Source organism: Coregonus lavaretus (genome assembly GCF_964263955.1).
Source record: "Coregonus lavaretus genome assembly, chromosome: 13".
NCBI lineage: Eukaryota > Metazoa > Chordata > Actinopteri > Salmoniformes > Salmonidae > Coregonus > Coregonus lavaretus.
This window is the reverse complement of record NC_140000.1, coordinates 37,321,330-37,334,116: the sequence shown is the minus strand read 5'-3', so window position 1 is coordinate 37,334,116 and position 12,787 is coordinate 37,321,330. Positions and strand designations below refer to the sequence as shown.

The 12,787-nt window shown below is 44.0% G+C and overlaps 1 protein-coding gene across 1 annotated transcript in view; it reads left to right on the top strand.

The window, feature by feature from the left end:
• Window positions 1–7,898: 7,898 nt before the first annotated feature.
• The window catches only part of LOC311140431 (ras-related and estrogen-regulated growth inhibitor-like), a 53,492-nt gene continuing 48,603 nt past the window's right edge, over window positions 7,899–12,787 (top strand). Inside the window, exons 1-2 of the mRNA XM_084175487.1 lie at window positions 7,899–8,105; window positions 12,169–12,342. Of these exons, the coding sequence (XP_084031613.1) occupies window positions 12,282–12,342 (61 nt within the window). The 5' untranslated portion in view covers window positions 7,899–8,105; window positions 12,169–12,281. The remainder of the gene's footprint in view (window positions 8,106–12,168; window positions 12,343–12,787) is intronic.

Sequence of the window (12,787 nt, the reverse complement as noted above, 5' to 3'; positions counted from 1 at the left end):
CATCACCGCCTGGCATGGCAACTGCTGGGCCTCTGACCGCAAGGCACTACAGAGGGTAGTGCGTACGGCCCAGTACATCACTGGGGCCAAGCTTTCTGCCATCCAGGAACTCTATACCAGGCAGTGTCAGAGGAAGGCCCTAAAAATTGTCAAAGACTCCAGCCATGCTAGTCATAGACAGTTCTCTCTGCTACCGCACGGCAAGCGGTACCGGAGCGCCAAGTCTAGGTCCAAAATGCTTCTTAACAGCTTCTACCCCCAAGCCATAAGACTCCTGAACATCTAATCAAATGGCTACCCAGACTATTTGCATTGCCCCTCCCCCCTTTTACACTGCTGCTAGGTCTAGCAAACTATCAGGTTAGCTCCTGAGTGGCGCAGTGGTCTAAGGCACTGCATCGCAGTGCTAACTGTGCCACTAGAGATCCTGGTTCGAATCCAGGCTCTGTCGCAGCCGGCCGCGACCGGGAGACTCATGGGCGGCGCACAATTGGCCGAGCGTCGTCCAGGGTAGGGGAGGGAATGGCCGGCAGGGATGTAGCTCAGTTGATAGAGCATGGCGTTTGCAACGCCAGGGTTGTGGGTTCGATTCCCATGGGGGGCCAGTATAACAAATAAATAAAAACATAAAAATAAATAAAAAAAGACAAAAAAAAGAATAAAAATATGTATTCACTAACTGTAAGTCGCTCTGGATAAGAGCGTCTGCTAAATGACAAAAATGTAATGTAAATGTCTACACCTGTTGTATTCGGCGCATGTGGCAAATAACATTTGATTTGATTATATTCTTCAAGAATCGATGGGTACATATCATTAAGTTAAAAATGGATGTAGACTGAACAAAAAAAATTAAGCAACATGCAACAATTTCAAAGATTTTATTGAGTTACTGTTCATGTAGGGAAATCATTCAATTGAAATAAATGTATTAGCCCCTAATCTATGGATTCCACATGACTGGGAATACAGTATCTGTTGGTCACAGATACCTTAAAAAAATTATAGGGGAGTGGATCAGAAAGCAGTCAGTATCTGGTGTGACCATTTGCCTCGTGCAGCGCGACACATCTCCTTCGCATAGAGTTGATCAGGCTGTTGATTGTGGCATGTGGAATGTTGTCACACTCCTCTTCAATGGCTGTGTGAAGTTGCTGGATATTGGCAGAAACTGGAACACAGTCATACACGTCAATCCAGAGCATCCCAAACATGCTCAATGGGTGACATGCCTGGTGAGTATGCCTCCTGTAGCTCAGTTGGTAGAGCATGGCGCTTGCAACGCTAGGGTTGTGGGTTCGATTTCCATGGGGGGCCAGTATGAGAAATGTATGCACTCACAAAAAAAATCTGTAAGTCGCTCTGGATAAGAGCGTCTGCTAAATGACTACAATGTAAATGTATGCTGTCTATGGAAGAACTGGGAAATTTCAGCTTCCAGAATTGTGTACAGATCCTTTCGACAATGGGCCTCAGGATCTCGTCAAGGTATCATTTTCATTTTAAATGTTTGTCATTTAGCAGACGCTCTTATCCAGAGCGACTTACAAATTGGTGCATTCACCTTATGATAGCCAGTGGGACAACCACTTTACAATATATATATATATATTATTTATTTCTTATTATTTAAAAAAAAAAAAATTTTGCGGGGGGTAGAAGGATTACTTTTATCCTATCCCAGGTATTCCTTAAAGAGGTGGGGTTTCAAGTGTCTCCGGAAGGTGGTGAGTGACTCCGCTGTCCTGGCGTCGTGAGAGAGCTTGTTCCACCATTGGGGTGCCAGAGCAGCGAACAGTTTTGACTGGGCTGAGCGGGAACTGTACTTCCGCAGAGGTAGGGGGGCCAGCAGGCTAGAGTTGGGTGTAGGGACTGATCAGAGCCTGAAGGTACGGAGGTGCCGTTCCCCTCAGCACCGTAGGCAAGCACCATGGTATTGTAGCAGATGCGGGCTTCAACTGGAAGCCAGTGGAGTGTGCGGAGGAGCAGGGTGACGTGAGAACTTGGGAAGATTGAACACCAGACGGGCTGCAGCGTTCTGGATGAGTTGTAGGGGTTTAATGGCACAGGCAGGGAGCCCAGCCAACAGCGAGTTGCAGTAATCCAGATGGGAGATGACAAGTGCCTGGATTAGGACCTGTGCCGCTTCCTGTGTAAGGTAGGGTCGTACTCTGCGAATGTTGTAGAGCATGAACCTACAGGATCGGGTCATCGCTTTGATGTTAGCAGAGAACGACAGGGTGTTGTCCAGGGTCACGCCAAGGATCTTTGCACTCTGGGAGGAGGACACAACGGAGTTGTCAACCGTGAATGCAAGATCATGGACCGGGCAGTCCTTCCCCGGGAGAAAGAGCAGCTCCGTCTTGCCGAGGTTCAGCTTGAGGTGGTGATCCGTCATCCACACTGATATGTCTCCCAGACATGCAGAGATGCGATTCGCCACCTGGTTATCAGAAGGGGGAAAGGAGACAATGAATTGTGTGTCGTCTGCGTAGCAATGATAGGAGAGACCATGTGAGGATATGACAGAGCCAAGTGACTTGGTGTATAGAGAGAATAGGAGAGGGCCTAGAACTGAGCCCTGGGGGACACCAGTGGTGAGAGCGCGTGGTGCGGAGACAGATTCTCGCCACGCCACCTGGTAGGAGCGACCTGTGAGGTAGGACGCAATCCAAGAGTAAGCCGTGCCGGGGATGCCCAACTCGGAGGGGGTGGAGAGGAGGATCTGATGGTTCACAGTATCGAAGGCAGCAGATAGGTCTAGAAGGATGAGAGCAGAGGAGAGAGAGTTAGCTTTAGCAGTGCAGAGAGCCTCCGTGACACAGAGAAGAGCAGTCTCAGTTGAATGACCAGTCTTGAAACCTGACTGGTTTGGATCAAGGAGGTCATTCTGAGAGAGATAGCAAGAGAGTTGGCTAAAGACGGCACGCTCAAGAGTTTTGGAGAGAAAAGAAAGAAGGGATACTTGTTTGTAGTTGTTGACATCGGCGGGATCGAGTGTAGGTTTTTTGAGAAGGGGTGCAACTCTCGCTCTCTTGAAGACGGAAGGGACATAGCCAGTGGTCAAGGATGAGTTGATGAGTGAGGTGAGGTAAGGGAGAAGGTCTCCGGAAATGGTCTGGAGAAGAGAGGAGGAGATAAGGTCAAGCGGGCAGGTTGTTGGGCGGCCGGCCGTCACAAGTCGCAAGATTTCATCTGGAGAGAGAGGGGAGAAAGAAGTCAAAGCATAGGGTAGGGCAGTGTGAGCAGGACCAGCGGTGTCATTTGACTTAATAAATGAGGATCGGATGTCGTCAACCTTCTTTTCAAAATGGTTGACGAAGTCATCCACAGAGAGGGAGGAGGGAGGGGGAGGAGGAGGAGGATTCAGCAGTACATGTCTGCATTCAAATTACCATCGATAAAATGCTATTGTGTTCATTGTCTGTAGCTTATGCCTGCCCATACCATAACCCCACCGCCTTCATGGGGCACTCTGTTCACAACGTTGATATCAGCAAACCGCTCACCCACACGACGCCATACACGTTGTCTGCGGTTGTGAGGCCGGTTGGACGTACTGCCAAATTCTGTAAAACGACATTGGAGAAATGAACATTCAATTATCTGGCAACAGCTCTGGTGGACATTTCTGCAGTCAGCATGCCAATTGCGTGCTCCCTCAAAACTTGAGCCATCTATGGCATTGTGTTGTGTGACAAAACTGTATATTATAAGTGGCCATTTATTGTCCCCAGCACAAGGTGCACCTCTGTAATGATCATGCTGTTTAATCAGCTTCTTGATATGCCACACCTGTCAGGTGGATGGATTATCTTGCCAAAGAAGAAATGCTCATTAACAGGGATGCAAACAAATTTGTGCACAAAACTTTAGAGAAATAAGCTTTATGTGCGTACGGAAAATGTCTGTGATCTTTTATTTCAGCTCATGAAATATGGGACCTACACTTTACATGTTGCGTTTATATTTTTGTTCAGTGTATATATAACATAATAAATGCCATTTAGCATGCGCCGAATACAACAGGTGTAGTAGACCTTACAGTGAAATGCTTACTTACAAGCCCTTAACCAACAATGCAGTTACTTTATTACTTTTTGACAGCTATGAGGTTGCAGGTCTATAAGTCCATGCCTTGCATATGCAGGCATGTGCACAGATAGAGGTCTGGGTGCCTGAGCACCTGGCCTTTTGCCCTATCAGAAAAGTGTCCTTTCAGATTTGTGCCGTTGTTTTATTATTACATTTTTACTTAACTTTTAGGGCTTTATTCAATCTGTATCACTGAAGCGTTTACAGATTGTGCGATAGAAATGTAAAGGTAGTTTCCGATTGAGCCAACATAGCGTTTACCATGAACGCGGAACATTGAATGTCACTCACGCTGTAACGCTGAATTTCAGCAATACAGATTGAATATAGTCTATTTTCTTTTTTGTTGTAGAATTCTAGGCTATAAAAATAGAGGATCTCCTATCTAAAAACAATGACCCCCCCAGTGGTCTGAATTTTTCCTTTGACCTCCAGCCATTTTTATGAACAAGTATGCTAAATGAACATATCCTTTCCACAGCTTATCAGCTTGCACTTAAGATGTTCCCTTTGTTGATGATGCTTATTATGCATTACGTTTGAACCAAAATATTAATATGTAACAAAGATGAAATGAAAAGGAAACACCCCTTCAAATTAGTGGATTCGGCTATTTCTGACACACTCGTTGCTGACAGGTGTATTAAATCGAGCACACAGCCGTGCAATCTCCATAGACAAACATTGGCAGTAGAATGGCCTTACTGAAGAGCTCAGTGACTTTCAACGTGGCACCGTCATAGGATGCCACCTTTCCAACAAGTCAGTTCGTCAAATTTCTGCCCTGCTAGAGTTGCGTCGGTCAACTGTAAGTGCTGTTATCGTTGCAACACTCAATAATGAGTTCCAAACTGCCTCTGGAAGCAGATTCAGCACAATAAATGTTCGTCGGGAGCTTCATGAAATGGGTTTCCATGGCCGAGCAGCCGCACACAAGCCTAAGATCACCATGCGTAATGGCAAGCGTCGGCTGGAGTGGTGTAAAGCTCGCCGCCATTCGACTCTGGAGCAGTGGAAACACGTTCTCTGGAGTGATGACTCACGCTTCACCATCTGGCAGTTCGATGAACGAATCTGGGTTTGGCGGATGCCAGGAGAAAGCTTCTTGCCCCAAATCATAGTGCTTACTGTAAAATTTGGTGGAGGAGGAATAATAGTCTGGGGCAGTCTTTCATGGTTCGGGCTAGGCCCCTTAGATCCAGTGAAGGGAAATATTAACGCTACAGCATACAATGACATTCTAGACAATTCTGTGCTTCCAACTTTGTGGCAACAGTTTGGGGAAGGCCATTTCCTGTTTCAGTATGACAATGCCCCTATGCACAAAGCGAGGTCCATATAGAAATGGTTTATTGAGATCGGTGTGGAAGAACTTGACTGGCCTGCACAGAGCCCTGACCTCAACGCCATCTAACACCTTTGGGATGAATTCGAACGCAGACTGCGTGCCAGGCCTAATCGGCCAACCTCATTGCCCGACCTCACTAATGCTCTTGTGGCTGAATGGAAGCAAGTCCCTGCAGTAATGTTCCAACATCTAGTGGAAAGCCTTCCCAGAAGAGTGGAGGCTGTTATAGCAGCAAAGGGGGGACCAACTCCATATCAATGCCCATGATTTTGGAATGAGATGTTCGACGGCAGGTGTCCAAATACATTTGGTCATGTGCTGTGTATATATATGAAATGAATTGAAATAGTATTAACATCAAAATGAATTACTATGTAAAGCATCTGATCATGTTGCAATATGATTATGAAAATAATAGCCTAATATAGGCCTATTCAACTGCAGTTGAGGAAAAAGTTGGTGGTTGTATTCACAAAGTTTTTATTAAAAGTATGAATTTCAGAATCCCGCGGAAGGACTGCAGTTGAGGAAAAAGTTGGTTGTATTCGCTAAAAGTTTTTCTTAAAATAATGGATTTTAGCACCCCGCTGAAGGACTGCAGTTGGACAAACATAGATAGCATTCCTCAGCTTGGCCTACATAACCTGTTTCAAGCATTCATGACATTACGCTGAAGAAGCTACAGTGATGATGAAACATTGGTGTTTTACCCAAGACATTCCTGGGAGCTTACATATAGCGCGACTGTCTTTATTTTGATTTTGATAGCCTTATTTAAAGAATTGCCCATCAAACTAGGTAATTTACATACTTTTTTTTTTGTCATCCTCACTTCTCTGCCCCCACACGAGTGCGTGCACTGCACTTGTCCAGCAGGCAGACGTTCTTTTGACTGTTTGGTAGTAGGTCTGAGAGTAGGTAGTACTTACTCATTGATCCCAACTTGGTAAATTGTTCTATCACTCAGTATCATTAATAAATTACAGAGACAAGACCGTATGAATGACAAACACATTATAAAAAAAACACACAATAAGAGGCATATGTCAGCAGCAAAATAAACTCCAATCACAGGTAAAGACTAGTTACAGTTATATTGTTTCAACAGCACAGCTAACTAGCTCAACAAGCTCTCACAGTCTCACGTCAGAATGTCAATGTTTCTCAAAAGTACAATTTCGAAGTTGTTCCAAATGTTACATTTCGAAGTGTTTAAGGTTAAGTTTAGTCATTAACTCAAATTTTGTAAGGGTTAAGTTTAGGCATTAACTCCGAATTCTTAAGGTTAGGCATAACTCCGAATGGCTAAGGGTTAAGGTTTGGGATAGGCTTAAAACAAAAATGTCAAAAACAACTTTCTATGGCTGGATTCGAAGATGCTTACGCCCATCCCATCCCTGTCCACAATGCCCTAGCAAAACCGAAACCTACTTGAAGGTAACAGCGCTCACTGTTGCCCCTAGTGGCCGGTTTCCACATCATTTCCCGACGTCCTTAGACATGGATGGACGTTCAATACTGACTTGTATCACAGGTGACCTGGCTGAATTAGCTATGAATGTAAGAAATTGAAGTCAAGTTTTTGTTGTTGTTGCTATGATCAGATGATAGCCCACCCCCCTTTGCTTGCTTTCAGTGGGATGAGTATTTTGCAGAAAATAAAGGCTAATAATATGTTAATTGTTGGCTACATGAGAATTAGATAATTAGCTATGAATGTAAAACATTTAAGTCAATTATGTTTTCTTTTTTTGGGGGGGGGGGGGGGCACTTTGAGCACCTGCCCCTCCAAAGGTCTGTGCATGGCCCTGCTCATATGGTTCCACAGTTATCTCAATATAAAGCTGGAATTCTGACCAACAGGGTTGCTCTCTGTATTGTCAGTCTGGTGGACTTTGGAGAAAAGGTTCCTCTCATCCAAACTAACTCACTGTGTATCAGGGAATGTGAAAAAAAGATCAAATAGCCCTCTTTTTCTCACAAACTGCACAACAGATCTCAAATGGAATGAAGGCCACCTTATTTACAAAGCCTTTATCAACTCTTTATGCTAAATAATTTTAGCAAAAGTAACTAACTAAGGATTCTGAAAAGAAATCGTAGGAAAGGTCGATGGACATTTCCTCTCATACCAATGTATAGCCTATGACATTTTAAATGTTCAAATCCATTGAATTAGTAATCAATCATTACTTTCAATACAATACCACGATAGATCAATTGATTATTCAAATAACATTGTAACCTAATTACATATTTGTTCACCTTTGACTGTAGCATACGGTGTGTTTTATTTCATTTTACTGACGGTAGAGGGCCTCCGCTTCCATCTGCAACAGATGCAACGGTATGCAGCGCGCCAATGTGCTACCAAAAACTCAAGTTCAGCAGCTCCTCTCCGTGTCTTGCAGCTGACCCTCGTTTGGAGATACCTTGACAGTGCGTGTGATTGACCACAGTTCAGTTTGCTTTGATCAGAGGACAAGTAGATGTGTTCACCTTGCGCTCCTAAGACTCTTCGGAACGCTGGGTCCGAATCTGTTGGATTCGAGTCAAGACATCGCCTCTCCTTGTCACAAGCTGTAGAAACATTGATGAACTTTTGTTCCTCCATCGCAGCTGTTTTCAGAACAAGGATAGTTTTACATTGGCCAGTCGTTTGGTGAGTCGAGTTTTTATTATGAGATGGAGATTTCTTGTTTCTGTATGGAATGTCGTTGGTCTCCAAAACTAACCTAACTGAAGTCACCTGGTTGTTCATAGGGGCAACATTCAATTAGTGCTAAAACGGTAAAAACGACTTAGAGTAAGTCAGCTTAGTTTATTTGATTTCATATCTATTTCTCATTATTTTTCTAAAGTAATTATGCAGTCTCCCTTTCTATTTCCACATACGCGTTGGTTCCACGTCAATAGCGTGTCAATGTCAACTGTAGACTAATGATGTGTCACATCTCCTACCTACCTCTTGCCACCAACAATGATATATTTTCTATGGTTTATATTGATAGGAACAAATTATTAAAGCACACTGTCACATGCGGCAGCCTAGTGGTTAGAGTGTTGTACTAGTAACCAACTGAAAGGTCGCTGGTTCGAATACCCCTGCCGACAAAAATGAAAATCTGTCGCTGTGCCTTTTGGCAAGGCACTTAACCATAATTTGATCTAGGGGCATCGTACTACTATGGCAGAACCTGTAAAACACATTTCACTGCACCTATCCGGTGTATGTGACAATAAAACATCTATGTACTAAAGAAAGGTCCAAAAACATAAACAATGAAACAAATGCATGCCATTATATTTGCAAATAGAAATGAATTTCTATTATATCTGTAGGCCTATTAAAATGCTCAAGGAAAGACATTTAATTAGAGCAACATTACTTGAAGCTATACATTGTTTGTTTATACTATAAAAACATAAACAATGGAGTAAACTTAGTTTTTTTGTGTGGTTATGATAAGGCAAGACAGTTGTAGTAAGCCCAATAAGGTATTTATAAGTCATATTCTTCCAAAACAATTGGTAGATCATTAATTGAAACAACTAGAAATGTTACATACTGTGGGTTTAATGTACAAGATGGACTAATATGTCAGATACCCCCACCGCCTGTGCAAGCCAAGCAGTGAGAATTATCACATTGCTGCTCATTTTGCATTCATGTCATTTAAGACTTGAGCTGGCTGTGTGGAGTGTTGTGTAACAGGTCTGATCTTCTCAGAGCACACACACACACCCTCAGAGTAGGGTTCGCACAGGATTGGTGAGGGGACTTCCAAGAGCCAGCCACTGCTTTATACCATAAGCTCAATTTGACAGAATGAAATAATGGCATTTTCAGTGTGATCTTTCAATGTGTAGCCTATGATGTGCTCTTCAGTTTACCGTCTGGAAAGATTGGAATGTTATTTTATTATATTGTCCAGGCAGGGTGCAGCCTACTGAAATACACACAATTAGGGTTTAGCCTTTTCAACAGCTTCTTCAACAGAAATGGAAAAGTGAACATTGAATTACATCTCTTTGCTAATGTCATTTGCCACATTGACTCTGATAAACAGTGCATTTATAAAAAGTGCACACATCAGACGGGTTTTTAGTGTCCCTTTTGGAAAAGCTGTGGTTTTTGGAGGTCTTTCTTTAGCGTGTGGTGCACTATGCTCAAAGCACTCACTCAGGTCTCCACCCAGGGTTTGGAAGCATGCAGCCTGTAATCTGTCTACTGAAGTAACTACGACACCACCCACATTCACTGCTGACTCAACGTTAAATTACATAAATGGCACTGGGGACTGGGCATGGGCACAGAGCTCTGGCTTTGACGTGGAAAGAAAAATACATTTGCTAATTTGGAATGTTTAGATAAGGTCTCGAGTGTACAGCCCTCAGATGAAATGCCAGCACGTTTAATTTTCCTCGCCCTCGCGTTTAACAGGCTTTGATGGTGTTTTCTTAAGCGATGGATCTTAAAGTAGTGTAGAACATAGGTGCATTGCCTGCATTGTAAAACTATCGCCCATATCTTCCCACCCCTCTCTTTCTCTCACACACACCCATTCAGTATGCTCAGATCACACTATCGCCCAAGGCAGGATTCGTTATTCTTTTAAAACTCCAGATGTGTTCAATTTGTCACCAAGTCTGCCCCGGCCTCGTTCCCCCCTGACCACTTAGCAGCCACTTAACCCAATCCATCACAGGCCTTATTGAGGCTATTCATCTGGCCTCCCCTTTAGGAGATGTTATTGGATTACAGATCGAGTGTGGGCCGTGGGGGAACCTGTGATACATGTAGTTGAGCCAATAAATGGCCAGGGAAGTGACACTGACGTTAGCAGAGCGAGGGAGTTAAGTGATGGATTCCTGAGACACTCGTTTGCCACTCGAACCCCTCTGGGAGGCTAGGACAGGGCACAGACAATGCACAATCATACCATATAAGGGCTCAATTTGAGAGTGAAGGCTAGGAGAGTACTGTGTGACTGTACACAACAAGACAGTGAGGGAGTGAGTGGTATTGAGGGATGGCTGTCGATGGCACCAGTGCCAGGGTCTGAGAAAGATTGTGATTGGCTAATGGGAAGTGATTCACTGCACTTCGTGACCTCAGCCAACCTGGTGTCAAATAAACAATGGCTGTGTCTCAAATGGCACTCTATTCCCTATATAGTGTACAGGGCCCATACGCTCTAGTCAAAAGTGGTGCGCTACATATGGAATAGGGTGCCATTTGGAACGCAGCCAATTTCACTCAGTATCCCGAGTGGCGCAGTGGTCTAAGGCACTGCATCGCAGTGCTAGCTGTGCCACTGAAGATCCTGGTTCGAGTCCAGGCTCTGTCGGCCGCGACCGGGAGACCCATGGGCGGTGCACAATTGGTCCAGCGTCGTCCAAGGTAGGGGAGGGTTTGGCCGGCAGGGATGTGGGTTCGTTTCCCACGGGGGGCTAGTATGAAAAATAATAATAAAAAATAAAAAATAAAAAACATGTATGCATTCACTAACTGTAAGTCACTCTGGATAAGAGCGTCTGCTAAATGACTAAAATATAAAATGTATATATGGTGAACTGAGCAGCACCCATTTTCTAAATGAGGAAAAAAAATAGCGCTAGAACATAATTGGAGCTGCCAGCCCAGGACTTAGACATACATTTGCACTATGTGTTAATTAAACAGTGTTTATTTCTCTAGTTGAAGAGAAAATGTGCAATCGTTTCCCGTCATTCATCATAAAAAGGTGAAGCAATGTACTATGCGTGATGTTTAGAGTTATCTTCAGCGCCAGCAGCAGCACAGCTCGGCTGGTTTCTAGCTAAACAGATTAGTGCAGAATTGACTGTTATTTAGAGCACAGAATCATTTGCTTTATTTCTGAATGAATAATTCAGAAGACTGCCCTCCCACATATGCGCTCTCTCTCTCTCTCTCTCACTCACTCATTCACACACACACACACACACACACACACACACACACACACACACACACACACACCAGCTCAGATACTAATGCACCTGCTAACAGCCTGCCATGCAAAAAAAGGAGTATGTGACTCATATCAGCGGTGATGCTGTTGCCCACGGTAATGATTCTGCAGATGGGCCTCATCTATCACTTCAGTAGGTGTGAGCCTGTGTGTGTGTGTCAAGGCTAAGCTGTTGATAAACAGGAGCCACAGCACCCTGACACATTCACAGCGATATTCACTTTGCCTCTCCCTACCTAGTGATATGGAGCTCCTTCATATAATAAGACAATATCAGAATGATGAACTGCCTGTCAGAATGAGGATAACCAGAAAGACCTGCAGCCACCTGTTCCCCTGAGCCAAAATGGCTTCCAGCGCATTGAGGGTCTTTTAATTAGCACACAATTGAGAGCCATTTGACAGCCTCAAAATAAATGACACCTGGGTTCTCATTACAAAGAAAACTACAGAGAACACAACACTTACACCCATTATACATGTATTTAATGCATTAGACAAAATGCTTTTCTCAGATCCAGAGACCTCATCCCACATAAACCGGACGACCTCGAATTGCGTGCCTTTTCCATTTTTACGACTCACTGCCTTGGAAATCTTATATCAAAGGCTTCTTGCCTGTCATTTCACATAGCTTCAGATAGCAGCAGGAAATACATCTAAGTTGATTTGTGACAAGCTGTTTCATATTAAAGCCATAATCCCGTATTTGATGGTTTGCTTTCCCAGACATCCCAGCTCCCGTGTCTGGAACTGAGGATGGGTCGCTGATCCCAGAACCCGCTGTGTGATCTATCAGCTCTGTGATTGTTCCGTTCTGGTTCCGGTCGCTACCTGCTGCCATGGCAAAGAGCCCGGAGGTAAAGCTGGCCGTTTTCGGAAGAGCAGGAGTGGGTAAATCAGGTAGGAGGACCACTGTCTGGCTGTCTGTCTGCTTGCCTGCCTCCCTGCCTGTCCGTCCGCTGTACAGTACAGTATGCATATGTGCCTAATGCCTATCTGTTTCTGTCTGTTTCTCTCTGTCTGTCTTCCGGATGTCTGTCTTTCCATGTTTGTGTCTTTCTTTCTGTTCATCTATTGGAGTGAGTCAGTGAGATATGGCTTGTGGGCTTATTTCTGTTAGAAGAGCAGTATTTGTTTTAGTTTCCATGTTTCAGTGATGTTTACACAAGAAACAATATGCTAAATAATCAGCTGATTGTTGTTCTGGCCTGAAGTGCCCTTACTTTACCCAAGCCAATTCAACACATTCTGAATCATCATTACAAACTGGCATAGCGTTCCTGTATAGCCTAATGCAAATGTTAAACGGACCACCGTATTTAGTATGCTGATTAGTATGATATCA